The sequence below is a fragment of the Oryx dammah genome, unplaced genomic scaffold (genome assembly GCF_014754425.2).
Source record: "Oryx dammah isolate SB20612 unplaced genomic scaffold, SCBI_Odam_1.1 HiC_scaffold_10, whole genome shotgun sequence".
Classification (NCBI taxonomy): Eukaryota; Metazoa; Chordata; class Mammalia; order Artiodactyla; family Bovidae; genus Oryx; species Oryx dammah.
In genome coordinates this window covers 57,789,856-57,813,242 of record NW_024070194.1, presented here as the reverse complement: position 1 = coordinate 57,813,242, position 23,387 = coordinate 57,789,856, and the positions used below count along the sequence as shown (strand labels likewise).

At 36.6% G+C, this 23,387-nt stretch overlaps 1 protein-coding gene across 6 annotated transcripts in view; it reads right to left on the bottom strand.

Moving 5' to 3' along the window:
- The window catches only part of ARHGAP21 (Rho GTPase activating protein 21), a 131,644-nt gene that overhangs the window by 31,540 nt on the left and 76,717 nt on the right, over positions 1-23,387 (bottom strand). For 3 of the 6 annotated variants that reach the window (XM_040248536.1, XM_040248534.1, XM_040248535.1), the window contains 4 exons: positions 14,443-14,535; positions 12,069-12,147; positions 9,185-9,239; positions 1,225-1,254 (listed from right to left, as the gene is read on the bottom strand). In XM_040248536.1, the coding sequence (XP_040104470.1) occupies positions 1,225-1,254; positions 9,185-9,239; positions 12,069-12,147; positions 14,443-14,535 (257 nt within the window). Of the gene's footprint in view, positions 1-1,224; positions 1,255-9,184; positions 9,240-10,247; positions 10,266-12,068; positions 12,148-14,442; positions 14,536-23,387 lie in introns of those variants that run through there. The other 3 variants (XM_040248537.1, XM_040248538.1, XM_040248539.1) reach the window with 3 other exon arrangements.

Below are 23,387 nucleotides of genomic sequence, written 5' to 3'. Positions count from 1 at the left end.
CTGCCTTGCTCCCGAGTGGCATTCGCTAAAGCATGCATGCAGACACAATGTAAGGGGACTCCACAAATTCAGCTGGTCTCTCAGAAAGCAAATAAATCGTAGAATTTGCAAAAAATATAAATTACAATTGCCTATTTTCTCAAAAGATCTGAAACACATCAAATTCTATCCATTCTACCCGCCATAATTAGATATGGACATCTTGCTTTCAAAAATTTCCCCTTTTAAGTTTTATGTTTGTTTGTTTTTTCTCCCCAGCAGTTGGCAGGTTAAATGGCTGCCTAATAAATCACACAGCAAAGGAAGAACCTGATCTTTTGCCAGAGTGAAGGTGAAAATATTAAAAATCTTCACCAAATACATCTTTAGGCACTACTGCTATGATAAATAATATATTGAACATTGTCTTGCCAATTAATAACTGCTGAATTGCTAAAAATAATCTATTTTGATAAATTAGGTCTTCCAACAGCCATGTTAACTATTAAAATTTTTCAAATAGAGAATATGCACATATTAAAGGCATAAAATATGAATAAAGGTAATTCATCTTCCTGTATATAATTTATATTTTTTATTTTACATTCATGCAAAATTGTATTGCACAAATTTATGTAGTCTCTTTTACCTGTTTTAAGGAGACATTTCTCTATTACGAACAGGCAAGCATGCAGTTCCAATTTTTTTTAATTAACTATTTATGAAATTAGGAATATTTTTAAGAATTTAAAAGCAACAAATTAAATACAGAGACTCTATAAAACAGAGCTAATTAAGGTAACTCAGAATTATGTTCAACAGCTGAGACAGTTAGGTGTGATGTCATGTTACATATTCTTTCCTAATCAAAACAAGCTTAATTCAAAACTATCTCCTGTCTTTGCATTAGACAGCTTGCAAAGCTCAAGTGCAGCCACAAACATAACATAACGTAACAGCAAAGTACTAGGAAAGGAGAGAAGGTGAGATGCTTCAAAAATATACAGGGATGCAGATAAATGTTATGTTTTAACACCAGTTATGCACAGGATACAAAAATCAAACATAAAAAGAAAAAAATAATAAAGAAAACAATGTATCACAAACACATTCTGCAAATTAGTAAGATTAACACCACGAAGAGATTCCTCTAAGCAAACTGACAGTTTTAATAGAATGGCTTATTACAAATTTCTACAAAACATGACTTTAAAAGCAAGGAAACGGCTTCTGTGCAGTTCTTACCAGAGCTGTGACATCCTTTGTAAATTGTAGCTAGCAGAAAATAGGAAAACATAGTAGAAGCTGCTTACTGACATAAAGACAGAATCATGTTGTCATATTGATGCTGGAAAACAGCAAGCTAAAAATACATCTATACTGAATCCTCTGGAAGGTACCAAGAGAAGTAAAGGGCAGTGAGGCATAAAGATTAACTTCAGTTTCCATCTGAGCATCTTTTTCTCAGGCTTTTATCTGGCTCTGATTTGATTTGTCTACCATTCTTGAAAGCAAAATACATCTGGTAACATGCATTCCTGACAGATATTTCCTTCGATCTGCGTTGCTGTCTGATAAGGTGCTAGGAAGCTTCCCTTCCGTGGGAACAACATTGATGCCTCTCAGTTCCCCTGAGCTTCTTCCATCTCTGCTTCCAAATGACGAAACGAGTGCTCTATTATGCATTTAAAATAGTACAACGTCCTCCTTCCCCTGTAAATCCGAGCACAACCACCAGCTGTCAGCTGACTGCCGCTGCCTTGACACTAGCACTTTGGAATGAAAGAACGACTGTTGGGTGAAATGGGTTTCCCTCAAAAATTAAGATCTTTCCACATTGTCCCTTTTGTCCTGTTTGATTCACTTAAAAAAAGAACTACTTAGTGGACATGAAAAAATACTGCTTCCAGAGTAATTCTTTTTCATGTATAATGAATACCATAGAATCTGAACCAGGAGACTGTGAGAAATGAAAGCCAAGTAGATGAAAGAAAACATGCATACCAGAATACTGTAAAGGTATGAAAACAGTCAATCCAAATAGACGTTTTGGGCATTTGCCACTGATGTAATAAGCCTATCTTTTTCATGCTGATTACAGTCGCACTGATACTGTTACATGACAGGAAAACTATTCAGATGAGTGTGTTGTCTGGTTCAGTATTTCCAGAGTATGTGTGTGCAGTTTTATGAAACATCACCTGAAAGGGTGTATTCCCTATGCTCAATAAAGTAAAGTTTGGCTGATGGGTTTCGTGACTTCTCAAAACTTCTACTACATTAACATACGCTGTAAAACTCAACATGAAGTTACAAATTTATCTGGCCATGGAACCCATTTTTTTTCCTGGGGGTTTTTACACAATTCAAATTTTTGCTAAGAAATGCTGCTCTAGAACTAATAATTTAGACATATCTCCTTTATGCAAATTCGGGGAGGAGTATTATTTTTAATAATAGAAGTATATGACCAGAACTATTGGGTTGGCCAAAACAAACTTTTTGGTCAACTAATATTAAATACTTGAAAAGGTATTTGACATACTTTAGATAATGCTAAAATTTCTAGTCTATATTCATGGGTCCTCACTTCTGGGTAAAGTGATGGCAAAGGGGTCCTTAAAATACATACACATGGACCATGCATTACCAGTGGACTGACTAAACAGAATAGCTTATAGACACAGTACTATTGTCTAATGTAAGCAAATATGCTTGAGACAACTAAAATAAGAATTTATTCAGTAGTAGTATTGAATTTCCTCACACAGTCTCTCATTTCATGGATACTAAAAAAGATTGTTATCTATTTAAATGTTTCTCATTCTCATAAAGTTTAAAAACCAATACGTTCAATTAACATTCCTGGGGAAATCAGCAGCACTCTAAGGCTACTGTCGCTTAGTATGTCTTCCAGATAAGTCATGAGAATAAACTTCAATGGCTATGCTAAGAGGTGTGGAACAGACAGAAATTAGCTCCATGATAAGCTAGGGGAGTAAACTAGGAACGGATAATATGTATTGTAAGGAGTCCTCTTCTCCCATAATGCCACTAGGTTTTCTTCTGGAAAACAGCCTGCTAAGGAAAGCTTTAGCCAGGGCTTGGACAAACACTGGGGTGGATTACAGCATTCAACTCTTCCAGGTGAACATGGAACCCATTGATTAAGTTTCCCATTCTGAAAACAGAATTTAAAACTCTATAACTGGCTCAAAGCTCTGACTGTGGCGTGCTTTCTTGTGAGTCAGAAAGTAAGTCTTTCACTGAGACGTCACGGTCAGACATTTCAATGTTTTAACTACCCACTGGGAATCTCTGAATTGTCAACAGGCACCAATTAAACAGAACAAAATATCACTTAAAGTATTCTTTATCTAATGATATTGGTTTATATAGTTTTTGTATAATTATATCCTGTTATAATGATGTCAAGATCATCCTGTGTTAATGTCTGTCTGCAGTGACATGAATCTGAGCAGACTCTGGGAGACAATGGAGGACAGAAGAGCCTGGCCTGCTGCAGTCCAAAGGGTCGCAAAGGGTCGCAAAGGGTCGGGCGTGACTTAGCAACTGAACAACAACCATCCATGGCATGGCCCAGAAATTTTTGAGACCAATGTCATAAGAATTGCATATCTGGCTCATAATCACTTTGACTTTTACATTTAAGTCCAAATGGATACTTCATAGTATATATCCAGAAGTTTTGATGGAATTAGACAGTACTCAGATTTTTTTCACACTGATTAGCACTTAGAACTTCAATAGGCAATGACCAGGAAAAAAAAAAAAAAAACCCTCTGGCCAATTTTTTTCATTAGTCCTTTTAAATATCACTCTATGTTTTTTCTTGTATTTCCTTTACCCTTGTTCTTAAGTTTTATATCTTATAGTAGCTTAGTAGTTTAAAAGTTTATAATGTTAAAGTTCAAGCCATATCTAATGAAAACAGAATAGGAGCAACCCTGTCATGCATACAGATCCAAAGGGTTCTCTAAGCGGGGGTTGAGGGGAGTGAGTAAGGATAGATGCCTTACAAATGTCTTCATTTGGAATTAGAATTGTAAAGAGCATTTAAATAAAATGTAATGTTAACAGTCTGGATCTTAATTATATGTACAGTGCCTAACAGTAGCTAAATAATCTAAAAGTAATCTTTTAGTTCAGTTTTAGTAGAATTGCATCAAAGTCACTATTACCATACCCATTACTATAGTATTACTATTACCATACTGTATTTACTGTCTAGTAAATAATAAAAACAAACCAACAAAGAGTGCAGAATAAATAAGCTACTAAGATTAAAATTCCTGCCTACCAGTTCACTGTTAACAGGCTGATCTGTTAATACCTGTATCTGTGACAAAAGCAAAAATAACCACCTATCGTGTTTGTATAATTTTCAAATACATGCCAGATATGTCACAGTGGGGCATGGGAGAAGGGGATGTTGTGGACAGCTTATACCTTTCTAAATCATTTGGAACTTTTCTAACAAGCATGTTATATTCTTATAATTATTTTAAGTGAAAGTCGCTCAGTTGTGTCCAACTCTTTGCGACCCCTGCACTGACTGTACAGTCCACAGAATTTTTCAGAATACTAGAATGGGTAGCCTTTCCCTTCACCATGGGATCTTCCCAACCCAGGAATCGAACCCAGGTCTCCCACACGTTGCAGGCGGATTCTTTACCAGCTGAGCCACGAGGGAAGCCCAAGAACACTGGAGTGGGTAGCCTACCCCTGCTCCAGCAGATCTTCCTGACCCAGGAATTGAACCAGGGTCTCCCGCATTGCAGGCAGATTCTTTTTTTTAAATATATTTAAAATAAGATAAAAAAGCAGAAGAAAGTAACTGCTTCAAACTTTCAAAATATGAAAGAACCTTCCAGAATTCCTGTTCTTGTTTCCCTGTTCTAAAGCAGGACCACCCTGATGCACATGTGGCAAAGGGACACTTAATTTCTAATCGAACAGCACACTCAGTGTGGAACATAATAAGTAATTGTTTGATTAGAAAGTACTTCTGATAAATCTAAAGGAAAACTTCGGTTACATTACATTTCTCAATGGAAGTGACAATATTCATGGAGTGGTAACTAGGGCAGTGGATGCAGAGCCCAGAGACTGGTTCTCCTGACAGCTCAGACCCTGACAGGCGGTGTGACTGTGTCAGCCACCGGACTCCTTCATCTGGACCCAATGGCACTGTGGAACGGTGGTTTAGCTTCAGCTACAGGCTATATACAGTCTCAGACCTGCGTGGGTTCAAGCCCTAGCGCATCACTTTCTTCCCTGTTACACCAGAAAAGCTGTTTAACCCAGCTGTGTTTAACAGAGAATAACATGAAGTAGGCGCCAAATGCCCTTGTCAAACACCAGACACATCTGAGAATCTCCAGAGCCATCACAACTGATCAACTCAAAATTCAATTGTGAGTCCATAGTGCTAAAGGCTTACCAAAATGTCTTGAGGTGCGAAGGGAAAAGAATGCTCAGATCTAGCACCTCCTCCAATGGGTCCATATTTTTTTTCCCCATTAGCACTGCCCTTTAGGGACTTCCCTGGTGGCTCAGATGGTAGAGAATCTGCCTGAAATGTAGGAGACCCAGGTTCGATCCCTGGGTCCGGAAGATCGCCTGGAGGACTTGGCAACCCACTCCAGTATTCTCGCCTGGAGAATTCCATGGACAGAGGAGCCAGGTGGGCTGCAGTCCATGGGGTCGCACAGAGTCAGACACGACTGAGGGACTGACACTACCACTATTACTATCGCCCTTTAGGCGACTTGATGGGTGATGGCTGTTTCATTCGATGTCTGAGAAGGCAACACAATCATTTCACTTTTTTAAAAGTGCAACAGGGAGTGCTTTTTACTTTGTAATATCACCATAAAAATATGAACTTGTCTAAGATTATGATCATAGTCTAAAATATCATTACATAAGACCATCACACGACTGAAATGAATACAAAACTAAACATATTGTGGATCCAGATATGTTTAAAAAACAAGGCTGCCAAGTAAAGAAGTACTATTACCAGCACTAGTTTAATAACATAATGAAGAATTCTTAATTTTACCAATACTTTGTACTTTTCAACACTGTATCACTGTCTTCTGTAAATTATGAGATTTATTATTATATACCAGTCCTTCTGTGAGGCAAGTTTTAAATCAAATTTTCTACATCGCCTCTCAAAGATGAGCTGAGGACCTCTAGAACCACTTGGTCTATACATCACTTGAGGAGCAAAAGTTCATGGGTGCCCCATCCTGCTGTTACCCAGGCAAACATATGTAAACTGAGAAAATAAGCTTTCTCTTGGGTAAATGATATTTACAGTGGCTGTAAAAATGTTCCTGTTTTCTTTATAATGAATATTCAACCTCACAGGGACAAATACATCTTTACAAGCATGTATTTTAAGTAACAGATTTAAGAGCAACATAAATACTTCTGAAGGCCCCTTATTTTCACATGCTTTTTTAAATCCCAGATTCTCTTTGTGTTTTATAATAGCTTTTTAAAATGACACTTGTAGATATCCTAGCTAAAAACACTTATGTGGTAAAGAAGTTTCTGCATTTTGATGTTCTTCGGGGAACAACGCATAGCCTACATTAACTATATACACTCTTTCAATTTCCTAAGAAATTACAGGACATGCAAATTTGAATGAAGACTGGGTTTAAAGGTGAGGTTTTCTTTTATTATCAAGGATATGGACTTTTAACTTTTTTCCTTTTTTTTTAGAATATTTATTTATTTATTTCTTCGTGTAGACCGTTTTTAAAGTCTTGTGTTTAATTTGTTATAATACTGCTTCTGTTGTTTCATGTTGTGAGGCATGTGGGATCTTAGGTCCCCAACTAGGGATGGAACCTACACCTCCTACATTGGAAGGTGGAGTCTTAACCACTGGACCACCAGGTAAGTCCCTGGGCTTTTAATTTCTTATGCTTAAAATAAAACAACAAGTTGTAAGAATATGACTTTTCTGTTACAATATATCAGGACCCTTTACTGAGGAATTTTGAAGATCTGTGTGCTTGGGTCAGCCCAGTGAACCAACTTTTCCCTGTGGTGCAACAATTTGTAGTTTCCCTCTGCTGCTGCTGCTAAGTCACTTCAGTCGTGTCTGACTCTGTGCGACCCCATAAACGGCAGCCCACCAGGCTCCCCCATCCCTGGGATTCTCCAGGCAAGAACACTGGAGTGGGTTGCCATTTCCTTCTCCAATGCGTGAAAGTGAAGTTGCTCAGTCGTGTCCGACTCTTTGCCAACCTATGGACTGCAGCCTACCAGGCTCCTCTGCCCATGGGATTTTACTTTAGATAAAACACAAAGAGACTCATCAATTAAATTTCCCACTGATCATATCCTTAAAACACTATTGCATTGCTCATCCCCTGCATCAACCACACAGCATGCTAGGATGATCGTTCTGTGCTTGATTCCCTTCCCTCGGCATTTATTCATTGCCAGCTACTCGAAATGAACTATTTCTTTCACTGTTCTAACAAAGTCCCACCGGTGCCTTCACCTTAGCAAGGAAAGAGTCTACTAAAGATGACTCTTCCCTAGAGTTCTGTTTTGGAAGAGCACTCTATCTCTGAGTCAGGAGAATGCAACGGTTCAAGGTCAAGTCTGCCCTACCCTGTTAGTATCACCTCCTGGTCCTTTGTATAAGTAGAGCCCTAGAGAATAAGCCCCTCTTTATTTTCAATCTAGTGACTTCACTGCCTTCCATGGTTATGACTGTTACTCTTTCATTGTGCTGAATGATCAGGGTAGGAACCCTGCAACTAATTCTACTTGATTAAGAAAACCATCATGGATGGTTATCCCTCCTTGATCAGACACCCCTGACCTTAACAGAACTGTACACTTAAGAAGGATAATCTTTTATCAGTAAAACTGCCATTTAAAAATGAAATCGGCCTGCCTTGAAAACACAAGGTTGATCTCCACAAATTTTGGTTAATTATATTTTACATGTAAGTCAATCAGTTCAGTCGCTCAGTCGTGTCCGACTCTTTGCGACCGCATGGACTGCAGCACACCAGGCTTCCATAAGTGGAATTATTAGGATTAGCTTTAGTAATATTTTTTGTAAAAAAAAAAAAAAGTGTTTACAAAGATTATTTAGGACTTTGGTTGAGCCAAGTTCAAATTAACGCCTTATAAATGAAAAACATCCCTATTTTGATTCCTATCACAAAGATTCCATTAGTTCTGAGTAAAACAGCAATGCTGCTGCTGCTAAGTCACTTCAGTTGTGTCCGACTCTTCATGACCCCATGGACTGCAGCTTACCAGGCTCCTCCATCCATGGGATTTTCCAGGCAAGAGTACTGGAGTGGGTTGCCATTGCCTTCTCCAAAACAGCAATGACAATTCTCTAAAAGGAAGTTTTCTAAAAACCACAAACTTCAGCAGCCACTACTGTTTCCCCAATCTAATTGTTTTATTCTGCTGAACTACAAAAGTCAATTGAGGAAAAGTATTCCTTAACGAAATTTGTCTTCTTTTTTTACCATCAGCAATATCTGAGTTTAATAAAGGAGTTGAATACTCCATTCAATTTGTTTTCTTTTTCAAGAGGAAAAAGATATTTTAAGACAAATGCTATAGGTTTTCAGCTATCTAATTGCATTCTCTCTCTAAGATGTTAACATATTTTTCCCTTAAGGTGTGGACTGTACTCATTGTGACATTCCTTCTAATGGAATGAATGGATACTGTTGAAAACTGTTTGGTAAGTTAATTTATAAGCAGTAATATTTACTGAAAAATTAAGAAATGGCTTTGATAAAACTTCTGACTTTATAATTTTTTTCAAAAGTCTAATTCCTGGGAATATGTACTTGCATTCTGAGGTTTGGCTTTGGTCAAAGGAATAATCTAGAATGCAACACTGGGGCAAACAAACTCTTTAGGAATCTCATTCCAAATGACAACAGCAAGTTTACTGTGAAATTAATAAAACATTCTCATGTTGCTTAACAGTAAAAAATTGACAATGGTCTGTGTCTGTCTCTCTCTCTTTGGTAAAGTGAAGAGAAAAACAGAGTGTTTAAGGGTTTTCCCCCTTAGAATCTTTTTAAAAAAATCTAATTTACCTCTATCTTTAGAGAATTTTTATTAGCATTCATAACTATAAAACAATCCACATATTTAAATAAATAAAACTTACCACTTGGAGAATGTCTTCATCTTTTGGCATAACACTAAGTTCCAATGTTGTATCACTGAAATTGAATATACATAAACTATTTTAGGGGAGGCAAAAATTATACAAGAAGGACTTTAAAGGAAAAAAAGAGGTAACTCAGGTATTTTTATGAGTTTAACTTGCAGATTTTAAAAATCTTTACTTTCAAATCCAAATCATTAAAATGAAAAGCAATAATTTTTATGCATTATATAATAATTATGTACATATGTTTGAGCTATTCAGAATTGGTCAAGTGTTCTTTACAACAGGCTTCTAATTTAGAAACACCAAGTATATTACTTATATTAATATTCCTGGAACAAAACTCATCAATATATAATTATGTATTCCTTTATCTCAGGTCACAGAACAAATTACAAATTTTTACTACATAGTTTCACTGTTTATCAAGTTAAAAACCCATTAACATGAAAATAATCAAAGAACCCTCAAATTTAACATTTTAAGCAATACTAAGCATCCTAATTTTGAAATATTCCCTCTTGGCCTCAGAAGGGAAGGAAACAAGAGTTCACCATCACAGTCATCAAAACGATGCTTTATCTTTAAAAACCATACAGCATCTCAACTGTTTGCTTTCTTCTCCATGATTTAATTTAGCGCTTTTACAGGAATAGCTCAAAGTCTCATTTTATTTTGGTACTGCAAGTGTCCTGTTGAAATAATAGACAAGTTTCTCTAGGTTTAAAACAGCTCAAAGGGAAAAATTATAGAGTCCTGTGATATCAGAATTACATTGAGATATGCAAGGATAGTGGTGCTGTCCCCAGCTAGGGCTTCAGGATCTATCCTAACAATACTGGATAGATTTCCCCCCGATACAATCATGAGATTAAGAAACAAACAACAAAAAACCCAAAATCTAATAATTTACTGGTGTCTCTATTTGAACCCTTATTTTTAGGTTCATAAATGCAAAGAGAATAGTAAACCAGTAAGAACCACAGGTTCAAATAAATTCTACTAAGAAAATATGTAAGTACTTGAATTTCAACATTTAGAGTTGGTAGAAAATACATACTGATGCTTAGATAAATTCTTCTGCAAGGATACATTTTTACATTAATACACTGCAGAATCTCAATGGCTTTGTGCTGCATTAATCCATTTGCTACCAACTGCAGACAAAAGGAACACAATTTTTTAAAAGAAAAATAAGATCATGAAAAAAAAAACATTTATTTTATTTATTTAATTTTTCAAATTGCTTTACTGGTGAAAAATTAAGACTGTCATTCCAAAATGTTATTATCGTGAAAGATGAACTGCATCAGTAACCAAAAAAAAAGAAATTAATGTGGAGTTTGAGGAAAACAAAGATTACATTACGGTTGTTTTGGGAAAATGGTACTTTTAAAGGCGACATGTTAAGAAATACCCCGAAAACTCTTAAATTATAGGTTGACAAAACATATTGTTAGATTTATCATGATCTAAATTATTTTCAAAAAGAAAATTTGGGTAGATCTCCCCACTGCCTCTGGGGGAGGCTTTCAATTCTTCACCAGTCCCCAGGTTTCCTCAATACTTAAGATCAAATAGGTGTCACTCGGGAACACCTAGAATCCAATAGTAAAAAGAATACTCTGAAATCAATAAATCATGATCACCCAACTCTAAAAGGGCCTTTGTGTAAATCGTTGTTGCTGCTTAGTCAGTCAGTCGTGTCTGACTCTGCAACGCCGTGGTCTGTAGCCTGCCAGGCGCCTCTGTCCATGGGATTTTCCAGGCAAGAAGACTGGAGTGGGTTGCCCTCCTCCAGGGATCTTCCTGACCCAGGGACTGAATCTGTCTCTTGTGTCTCCTGCATTGGCAGGCAAATTCTTTGCCCGCTGAGCCACTGGGGAAGCCCACTGGAGAAGCTGGAGTGGGATGCCACTTCCTTCTCCAGGAGATCTTTCCAACCCAGGAACTGGACCTGAATCTCTTACATCTTCTGCTTTGGCAGGCAGGTTTTTTATTACTAACGTCACCAAGGATCCTCATGTAAATAAGTGGGATTATAGCATGAACTGCTTCAGATATGGTTAGAGGAGCTTGATAGAAGTCTTCAGAAAACAGTGAACTTCAATTTAATTACAGGCCGCTGAGTGTGGCTGATATAAAGCAATAGGTCACCTAAAAGTTACTGTATTTGAATCTGGGTAGAACCTCTTGTGATGATGATCTGGAAATCAGACCCTAGTAGAGTCATGGCTTATTCTTGATCAAAATTTAATATGGCAACCTCTTTGGCTTTTGATTTCTGTATTTGTAATTAAAAAAAAAAAGTCTAGGTGTGTGACAGAAAGAAAGACAGTTGGACTAAATTATCTTTACAGTCAGTCACTCTATAAATACTATTCTACCTCTAAAACTCAAAATCCTATTCTGCAGACAGTAGGCAGACAAGTGGATTAAAAGATGATTTCTTGTGGTCTTTGTTAAAACAAATGAATTTGAGCCAAGAATATTATTCAGTAAGCTATTTAAAGATAAGTTATCTTAGCAGTTTTAAAATAAATTATATATGCAAGTATTTCTATACATATTATAAACAAATTTGATTGTTACTTCAAATAAAAGTAAGAAACTTAATGGCAAATCTAGAATGTATGCCTCTCAGGCTCAAAAGGATTTTAATTACAAATCTAGTAAATTTGCCAAAACAAAGCCACCAAATACGCCATCCTCTGGTAGTATGCTCTTGGCAACTTTCAAATGCATTTTCAACTTTAAAGGAAGGTGTCCTATCTTTACATCAAATCAGCTTCTTATAGGAATACAATATTGTATTAAGTCTACTTTCTTCATTGATTTATAAAACCCATCTTTGGCCAAAATTAATCATGTCAAGACTTACCTGTTCTGGATTAAAGCAATTACTTGAGAATAGGTCTTTCCAATAACACTTTCTCCATTGACTTTTATAATTCGATCACCTTCAAAGAGGAATTAAAAAAACACATGAGGAATTCCTTTACAATGTCACTTCTGAGTACTTTTGTAATACTTCCTGAGTAATATACTTATTTTTGATATATCCTTGCTCATTGTTTTGTAAAGTATCTTTTATAAAAATGATCCTAAATTTGAATATATCCAGCTTATGAGACATAACAATGTTTTAAATGAAGAGTGCAGCAACTGATGAATTTAGAAACCTCAAAAAGTATTTTATCTCTAAATATTTATATAAATAAAATAAATCCTCTAATTTTATTTATTTGTTTTTTAAGTTTTTTGGCTATGCAGTGCAATCTGTGGAATCTTAGCTCCTTGACCAGGGATACAGCCCTGGTGTGGAGTCTTAAGCACTGGACCATTAGGGAAGTTCAGTGTCCTCCAATTTTAGTCCAACTAGTTTCTTTGTCGTATTCTCCCAATCTCTTTAGTTTACTGATTAGTGCTACAATGCAGAACTTAAATATGGGTATGCACATGGGTTTGACTTTATATATATTAACTTGTTCTTCATTTTAATGGGGTAAAGGACATCTGGATGACACAAAAAAATTCAATAGAGCATAAAAGAAAATAAATGAGAGAAAGGACAAGGGAAAGAAGAAAATAGAAAAAACGTACTTTTCATGCGCCTAGCACAGCCCCTCAACTATGACCAAAAAAACAACTAACAAATTAACAGTGTATCCTAATATATCTTAGGAATGACACCCAATACTTATACTTGTAGCTGAAAAGATATTTTAATCAAAAGGCAGTGAAATTTTTCATTAATTCCCATTTTAAATTATCTCATGTTTAAAAACAAGAGAAAGGGGTAACTATTTTAGTGTATGCATTACTCTAAACTAAGTCCTAGCTAGTTTTTATGAAAATCATAAGTCACAAAATATTTCAGAACAAACAGACCACACCCTGCAGATATGCAGCTGGGCTTGCTTGCATTGCACTGGAAACTTCAGTTACTCTTTGGGGACTTGGAGGGATGGAATGGATTGGGAGATTGGGGTTAACACATATACACTACTGATACAATGTATAAAACAGGTAACTAATGAGAATTCTACTGTACAGCAGAGGAAACTGTGCTTGATGCACTAAGGGGTGTAAATGGGAAGGAAATCCAGCACAGAGGGGTTATATATATAAGTATAGCCAATTCACTTTGCTGCACAGCAGAAACTAACACAACACTATAAAGCAACTATACTGATAAAAATTTTTTAAATAAAGAAAATTTACCATTTTAACCAAAAAAATAAGCTACTCTTTGTGGTGGAATGAACTAATTCATCTCTGGCAGGCCAGGCTCTTCTGGAATCTGGAGCGTCAAGATTATTTTAATTAGATCAATAAATATCTTCATCCTTTTGCTATTTTGTTCACGTTTGTCAAAATTAAATGTATGCAAAATAGGTTGTTTTAAAGGGCCTCTGAGAGTCCATTATTAAGTGGTAACTAAAAGTGCCCACTTTTTTGAAATTAAAAGATCCTTGCTCCTTGGGAAAAAACCTATGACAAACCTAGACAGTATATTAAAAAGCAGAGACATAATGGACCTTTGCCGACAAAGGTCTGTCTAGTCAAAGCTCTGGTTTTTCCAGTAGTCATGTATGGATGTGAGAGTTGGACTACAACGAAGGCTGAATGCCAAAGAATTGACACTTTTGAACTATGGTGTTGGAGAAGACTCTTGAGAGTCTCTTGGACAGCAAGGAGATCAAAACAGTCAATCCTAAAGGAAATCAACCCTGAATATTCATTGGAAGGACTGATGCTGAAGTTGAAGCTCCAATACTTTGGCCATGTGATGCAAAGAGCTGATTCATTGGAAAAGACCCTGGGAAAAGATGCTGGGAAAAACTGAGGGCAACAGAAAAGGGCAATGGTTGAGAGGATGAGATGGTTGGATGGCATCACTGACTCAATGGATGTGAGTTTGAGCAAACTCATGGAAATAGTGATGGAAAGAGAAGCCTGGCGTGCTGCAGTACATGGGGTCGCAAAGAGTCAGACACCACTTAGCAACTGAACAACAACAGAAGTGCCCACAAATTGTGTGTGCATGTGCTAAGTTGCTCAGTAGTGTACAACTCTGTATTTCTGTCAGAATGTATCTATTTGGGTATCAAGAAGCATATAACTAACTAGGTCTCAGAGATAACTAATATGAAGAGGAAGAAAGAAACATACAGAGGGAGAAAGAAAAATATGGAAAATGAAATATGGAAGAAACAAAGTAAGAAATTTAGAGTCTGTTTAGACATCAGCACCTGTGCATAATCCAGCTTCGAAAGCAGGTCCGCCCTCTTTCACCTGTTTAACAAAGATGGTGTCCATGGGTTCCAAGCGGTTTCTTTGTTTTCCTGTGGGAGAGAAAAGATCCAGGGCATGGTTTCACTTCACAATATTTTCATAAAACAGCAAAACAGGAAACTATGTTTAATTGAGACAATTAAGCCAAGATCTTTTAATGAAGTGTTAACCAACATATCCTGAATTTGAATGCTGAAGTCATTATTAAGAGTATTTCACAAACTCAAACATTTATTTTGCTTCTTTCATAACACAACCGCCACAGTAGCAATGGTTTCCATTTATTGGGAACATTCTGTATGTAAATTACTACACTAAATACTACCATGCCTGAGAGCTAATTTCCATAGTGAGTAAATATTACAATGGAACAAAAGTGGACACTGAGGCTCAGGGAGATAAAGTAAGTTCTCCAAGATCACAGAGCTAAATTATACAGGTGGTACTCAAGTCTACTGCCTTTTTCTTTTTCCATTTGTTCAGTAATTTATTTTTATCAAGTCTACTGCTTTTTAACATTGCATGGTATTAAGCACTGAAGTCATAATGCTAAGTAAAACAGTTCTTTCCCTTTAGGGATGCTGGAGAGAGACAGACATATGAATGAAGAATGACACTACAGTATTAAAAAACAGAGACAAACACAACAGACAGTCATGGTGATGAGGAGCAGGTGATCAAATGGGAAAGTCAGGACTTCACCAACTGCTATCCATAGATCAGCTCAGGGACTAAAAACCAATGTTTGGAGTCCAATCAGAAATCTGCTTTGTCCACAATTTTCCCTGGTGATTCACCGACACACTAACATTTGAGAACAACTGACAGTTTCAATACACAGAAGTAAAAAAAAAAAACAGGAGTCATGGATGAGAGAACGTTTAAAGTAAGTGATAAGTACGAAGGTAAGTTCTGAGAGAGGACAAACAGGTAGGTACTCAGAGTGTGGTCCCCAGACTGGCAGTATTGACAAACCCAGGAAATGTGTTCAGATCTACTGAATCAGAAACTGAAACAGAACACACAGCCCTGACTCTTTAAAAAGAATGTAACTGAGAAAATAATGCTTATACATGTATGGGATAAATTTAATCCATTTTGTTAGACTGCAATGCTGGGCAGAATTTGATTGAGTGTCAAATATAAAGAATCCATAATTGTCACATAAAACTTTTTTATATGAATTTTTATACATTGTACAGGATGCAGGGATCAAGACCATCCCCAAGGAAAAGAAATGTAAAAAGGCAAAATGGTTGTCTAAGGAGGCCTTACAAATAGCTGTAAAAAGAGAAGCAAAAGGCAAAGGAGAAAAGGAAAGATACACCCATTTGAATGCAGAGTTCCAAAGACTATCAAGGAGAGATAAGAAAGCCTTCCTCAGAGATCAATGCAAAGAAAGAGGAAAACAATAGAATGGGAAAGACTAGAGATCTCTTCAAGAAAATAAGAGATACCAAGGGAACATTTCATGCAAAGATGGGCACAATAAAAGACAGAAATGGTATGGACCTAACAGAAGCAGAAGATATTAAGAAGAGGTGGCAAGAATACATAGAAGAACTATACAAAAAAGATCTTCATGACCCAGATAATCATGATGGTGTGAGCACCAACCTAGAGCTGGACATACTGTAATGCAAAGTCAAGAGGGCCTTAGGAGGCATCATTATGAACAAAGCTAGTGGAGGTGATGGAATTCCAGTTGAGCTATTTCAAATCCTGAAAGATGATGCTGTGAAAGTGCTGCACTCAATATGCCAGCAAATTTGGAAAACTCAGCAGTGGCCACAGGACTGGAAAAGGTCAGTTTTCATTCCAATCCCAAAGAAAGGCAATGCCAAAGAATGCTCAAGCTACTGCACAATTGCACTCATTTCACACACTAGTAAAGTAATGCTCAAAATTTTCCAAGCCAAGCTTCAACAGTACATGAATCGTGAACCTCCAGATGTTCAAGCTGGATTTAGAAAAGGCAGAGGAACCAGAGATCAAATTGCCAACATCCATTGAATCATCGAGAATTCCAGAAAAACATCTGCTTTGTTGACTAGGCCAAGGCCTTTGACTGTGTGGATCACAACAAACTCTGGAAAATTCTTAAAGACATGGGAATACCAGACCACCTGACCTGCCTCTTGAGAAATCTGTATGCAGGTCAGGAAGCTACAGTTAGAACTGGACATGGAACAACAGACTGGTTTCAAATAGGGAAAGGAGTATGTCGAGGCTGTATATTGTCACCCTGCTTATTTAACTTATATGCAGAGTACATCATGACAAATGCTGGGCTAGATGAAGCACTAGCTGGAATCAAGATTGCCAGGAGAAATATCAACAACCTCAGATATGCAGATGACACCACCCTTATGGCAGAAAGCGAAGAAGAACTAAAGAGCCTCTTATTGAAAGTGAAAGAGGAGAGTAAAAGTTGACTTAAAACTCAACATTAAGAAAACTAAGATCATGGTATCTGGTCCCATCACTTCATAGTGATGGGAAACAGTGGAAACAGTGACAGACTTTATTTTGTGGGGGCTCCAAAATCACTGCAGATGGTGATTAAAAGACGCTTGCTCCTTGGAAGAAAAGTTATGACCAACCTAGACAGCATATTAAAAAGCAGAGACATTACTTTGCCAACAAAGGTCCATCTAGTCAAAGCTATGGTTTTTCCAGTAGTCATGCATGGATATGAGAGTTGGACTATAAAGAAAGCTGAGAGCCAAAGAATTGATGTCTTTGAACTGTGGTGTTGGAGAAGACTCTTAAGAATCCCTTGGAGCTCTCTGCAAGGAGATCCAGCCAGTCCATCCCAAAGGAGATCAGTCCTGAGTGTTCACTGGAAGGACTGATGCTGAAGCTGAAACTCCAATACTTTGGCCACCTGATGAGAAGAACTGACTCATTTGAAAAGACCGTGATGCTGGGAAAGATCGAAGTCAGGAGGAGAAGGCGACGACAGAGGATGAGATGGCTGGATGGCATCACCGACTCAATGGACATGAGTTTGAGTAAACTCTGGGAGTTGGCAATGGACAGGGAGGCCTGGCGTGCTGCAATCCATGGTGTTGCAAAAAGCTGGACACCACTGAGTGGCTTGAAATGAACTGAACCACAAAAGTGACTCAAAAAAAAGAAACAAATAAAGCAACATCTATCATCAACTCCGCTTACATATTTAGCTATTTATTTTGAAAGAAAGCCTCTAAAAGTAGAGAATGCTAACTCTCCTTAAAATGCAACAAGACACAGTGGAAACTGCTTGTGCTTTTCCGCAGAAGACAGGTATCCAAATTTCTTGCTTTGCCACTAGATAGTCCAGCTGTAATTAAATAAACTTTTTTACTTAAAGAAATGATTACTCTTTCTTTCATAGCATAGAGATATGTTTTAAGATTCTTGAAAAGTTTCTAGGATTCAAAAGATAGCATATAAATGTGCTCAGCATAGCTTAAAAGTGAAGTGAAGTCGCTCAGTCTTGTCCGACTCTTTGCGACCCCATAGACTGTAGCCTACCAGGCTCCTCCATCCATAGGATTTTCCAGGCAAGAGTACTAGAGTGGGTTGCCATTCTAGATTCTCCAGAGGATCTTCCTGACCCAGGGATCGAACCTGGGTCTCCCACATTGTAGTCAGACACTTTACCGTCTGAGCCACTCGGGAAGCCTAGCATAGCTTATAACTGGAGCACTTTCTCAGTAAATGTGCATTTCCATTCACGGTGTTTAGATGAAGACTAGTCCCATGTTTTCAAGAATTAAAAACTTGAAAAGTCATAAAAATACACCTGCAAAGTAGCTATCATTCAATTTTTAAAACTATTTCTATTTATCAGATCTCTTCCCAAGGAAACTCTATAAACTCTCTATGTTTAGATGACCTGAAAATATCCTAAATCCTTTGGTCACTTTTCATTAGCTATGACAACCCCAACTGAAGGAAGTAAGAGAACTAAATGCTAGTTAACTCCCTACTATAAGGAAGAATGTTCTCATTCTGAAGAGAAGTTTGTTGAAATACTTAGGAATGAAGTATTAGTAATCATCAATTATCATATTTTATTATTATATTGTTACATTTCTATTATTATAATGAGAAGGATATCTGCAACATAATTTTCAAATGATTTGAAGGAAAAAAATAAACCTAGATAGCCAGACACTCAGACACACATATGGATGGACAGATAAAGCAAATATATCTTAAACATGTTAATTGTGGAATACAGACAGACAGACAGGGCATTTGCTGTACTCTGAAAATTATAATACAAAGTTTGGAAAATTTTTCTATGCCAAGCTTTTACTTCACAGAACTGGTCATCCACTACTTACAATTACGCATTTATTTGTTTACATGTTGCTTGTTTGTCTCTTCAACTAAAATGAAGAGCAGGGATTTTTGTCACGTTCACTGATGCTCATAGACCTAACAATGCCTGGCACAGAATGGACATTCGATAAATCATTGCTCAATAAATGGACATATTTCTTATTTAAATCTTACATCAAGCTTTCTCTTACAACTAGTTTGAAAGGGAAAAAAAAAAATTCTTTTCAGTTTAAGTCACTTAAAATGCAAACAATTCCAAACAAGCTGGTAATCAGGCTAGGTCCTTATGTAGCCAACTCAACATTCACAGCAGTGGGTGTTTAAAGAAAACCATTTACTTTTTACTTGGCTAGAGATTTGAAGGTTTAGTAAGTTTCTCTTTATCAAGTCACTGCTTCATAAAAAGATTTATATAATAAAAGAAAGGACACATTTTTCTTTTTATTAATGACTTGCAGTCCACCACGTCCCAAAGGTGATTATATCATACCTACATTTAAAAACACACAAAAATATAAATGACTATTAATGACTTCTACAAAATAGGAAAAAGCTGGCTATATAGCAATATAGAGACTTCTGAAAGTTCTTATAGGAACTTTCTTTTTTTTTTAAATATAAATTTATTTATTTTAATTGGAGGTTAATTACTTTCACTTACACAGAATAAATGCAGTTCAAAATAATTTGATTTTAATTTCTATAAAGGAAACAGTAACTTGGCAATGACTACCACTATAAATTCAGAGAGACTTTGCCACCAATTGACCAATCCTTCAATATACTGCGCCTGAAAATACATGAAGATGGAGTACCCTAAAAGAAGGGCCAGCCTTACAGCAAACTATTTTAACTGCTAAGAGTTGTACTCTGATCCTTCTTGTTCACTTTCCTTTCTAGACTCTCTATAGAATTCTGACTTGCTATTACTACTATAGATGTTATCCAATTTCTTCTGGACAATAGAAAATTTTCCCAGAGGCATCCATTAATTACAGACAGGTTTAATAAGAAATATCCCTCTCTTCAATTTCTATATGCCTTGACTTTAAGTCTTATGTTAAACACATAGTTCATTAATTTTAAGAGTGTCTTCTTTTTAATATATGCTCTCTGCAATTCCATTAGAACTGGAAATCATAAGCATCAAATTTAAAGTCTGTGTTATTCAATCTCCTATGCCTTTGGTTTTTTACAATCAGTTTCTAGATATGCAAAACTAAAAGTCCAACCCTGTGGCAATTCATCAGGAAAATCTACCCCTTACTTCCCTGTAGGATCATTTGGCGGAGTTAGTGGCTTCCTTGGCAATTCTCGGTAAAACATCTCTTTCAATTCTGCATGTGTATTTTATAATTTCTTAGTTTTCTAAAGACCTTATTCAAGTATCATTTCCTTACCAGAAGAAAAGGGAAATGTGTCTTTTTAGCACACACCTGTAACTAAATCTTTCTGTCTTTGAGAAAAGGAAGAAGATGGTGGTGATCTTATGTGAATAAGAATGGCCAAAATGAGCATGTACTCCAGGAAAGTCCCATTTTATTCTATTTTGCCACTTAACATACAATTAGTAAAGACTTAGATAAGAAGATGTAAAAAGCATATATGAATTTACTTGAAGGTGAAAGTGACACTTTGAAATCAGAAAGAATCCAAATACTTTTACATTTCAGTAAATATGATTAGTTGGGGGGGCGGGGAACAACTAAAAGAAACAATAATGAATAGGTAGTAGCTGCCATCCAGACACTGAATGAGCATCCAGGTGGGCATGAGTTTTACTCTCCATATCCTGTATAACGTAGCAGTCAACAGCTTGAGACCTATGACCGGATTACAGGGTTTAAAATCCCAGCTCTACCACATACTTTCCAAGAAGGGTTACTGGATTTTGCAAAAATTATTGTCTATCAGAAATTCAAATGTAATTCAGCATCCTCTATTTTATCTGGCAAACCCATCCTCAAGGGGTTTTAAACAAATGATTTATTGGTGCCCCAGTTAACTCATGGGAAAAATGAGAATGATGATCATTTATTTATTTTCACCTGGCAAGGTTGTTGTAAGGATTAGAAGAGAGAATCCATTAACATATTTATATAATGCTTCATACCAGTAGGTTTTTAAGGAATGTTACTACTATGCTAAGTCTGATGATAACCCTTTGTACGTAGAGAGCAGGGGTGAATGAGGCCAGGGGCGCAGCACTGTCACAGGGTCAGCGCATGATTAAATACCGGTCTAGAGAGGAACGATACAAACTTAACCATCATAGCAGAGGGAAGCTGAAGAGTAGAAACCAAAGAACAACGAAAAAAAGAAGGGAGACTGCACTAAACATTTCCAGTAACTCTGACACAAACTACAAATCTGCCTTAAAGAGTGTGTGTGTGCGCAGTCATTCAGCCACATTTGACTCTTTGAGATCCCAAGGACTGTAGCCCTCCAGGTTCCTCTGTCCATGGAATTCTCCAGGCAAGGATACTGGAGTGGGTTGCTATTTCCTTCTCCAGGGGATCTTCCCGACCCAGGGATCAAACCCATGACTTCAGCATCTCTTGCACTGGCAGGAGTTTGCTTTACCACTGAGGCATCTAGGAAGCCCAGTGTATTAAAGAGATTGGTGTCTAAAAGCCAGAAGCTCTAATGACCCTCTTCTCTGGAGAACGCTAAAACCTAAAACAATTGGATTTAAATTGTTTCGAAATTTGAAATATGAAGTACACAGAGCAAGCAGACTAAAGCAAACCGATTATTTTCCGAAGCAACAGATTTTGAATTATACCAGTTACAAACAAGAGCCTACAAAGAAGACACACCGAGGGATAGATCAGGGAATCCTATAGTTCTCTGTCCCCTACAGGGACAAAGAAATGTATTTCTTAGCAGTTAAAATAAAAAAGAATTCTTTAAACAAAGAAATACCATCTTACATTTCAACCAAAAGCAAAGCAGCAGAAAACAATGGCAATTACTCAGATTGAGATTTTTAAAAAAATTTTCCTTCTCTCTCAGAGTTCACAAACATGCTATCAAACAACTTTTTAAATGAAAACAAATCTGTTTTTATAATGACAGATTAAAGTTCTTTTTTATCTATTTCTTTCCTATAAAAAAAAAAAGAGACAAAAACAAAGAAAAACAAAGAAATGCTCTATCTCTACACAAGAAAAGGCTGTTGAAATTAAACTGGGCTTAATATGAAAGTTAGATAAGCCTTAGAAGGCATGTGCTCTCCCCAAAGGCAGAAAGCTAAAGAGGTCACATAATGGAATGCTAAGGCTCCAGGCATTAATTATTTAAAGAAAATCAATTAAATAGCTCATTGAAATTAAAATCTATTTTTCAGACCCCTAATAATTGAAACCACAATGTAGACTGAGACAGCTATATCAAAGTTAAATTTGAATAATGAAAAATGATCTTTGCTTCGCTTTGCTGGGCTGTAGATCGCTACAGGCAAAGAAAGAAGAAAAACAAACCCAGGGCATGGGGAAGTACTTACTAAGCCTAAGTTTAGGAATATGGCTCTCCTAAGGCAGAAGTGATAAATACAAAATTCAAGCTAGGAATTACATCTGGGGGAAGAGAATAGAAAAGAATAAGGCCTTAGTCATATTTATAGCAATTTATGTCTTAGAGAAAGACAGAGAGGAATTAGGTGGTGTTGAAATATTAGGATGACATAGGTAGAAAGCACTTGGAAGTTACATTTCTCCTTTATTTTTCTGTTTGCCGGAAATATTTTATAGCTCCTTTTAAATTGTTGAGAACAGACTTCTACAAAAAAGAAGAAAACAGGCTTCTAATTTTCATTTTAGGGGTCTGGTTTGCTAATGGCATACAAAACACTTTTAGAGCCTAACAGACTGTTTACCATCAAAAATCCACATGTATCAATGATGAATATACATCCTATATGAAAATTAAGTAGAATCCAATTTAAGAGGACTGTCATGGCAGATTACCGGGTCCTTTTCTCTTCTCTTCCCTGTAAAAGCAGAAGCACTGAGAGAGAGAAAAAAAAAATCGCATTCCAGCTTTCTAAACCTAAGTGTTTCCAAACTTCCACTTAAGACAACTTTCATTTCCACAGTGATGGCTAGTACTTTAAATTATATCTCCCAGGCCTCCAATCTGTTGTCCAACAAATCTTATGAGCTTTAAAGTCCAAATACCAATAGTCTCTAGACAATGTGTCACCTGTCAGGTCTCAATCACATTTCATCCATTATAAGCAAACACACACTTGTGACTCAACCTCATATTCAAATAACATCAAATGGAACAAAGCAAGCAAGAAAATCTGCTAAATATTAATATACAGATCATGTTCTAACTTAATCATAAACTTTCTTTCTACCCACACCAGTCTAATTTTTTTGTTTACTTTTTAGTGTGGAAAATGTCCAGAATTTACAAAAGTAGAGAAAAACAGTAGAATAACCTCTGGCCAGGAACATAATTTAAATAATTATTCAAAATCTGTCATCTTGTTTCATTTACACTCAAATTTTCTTCCTAAAGTATTTTAGTGCAAATCCTAGGTATCATGTCAATTCATTCC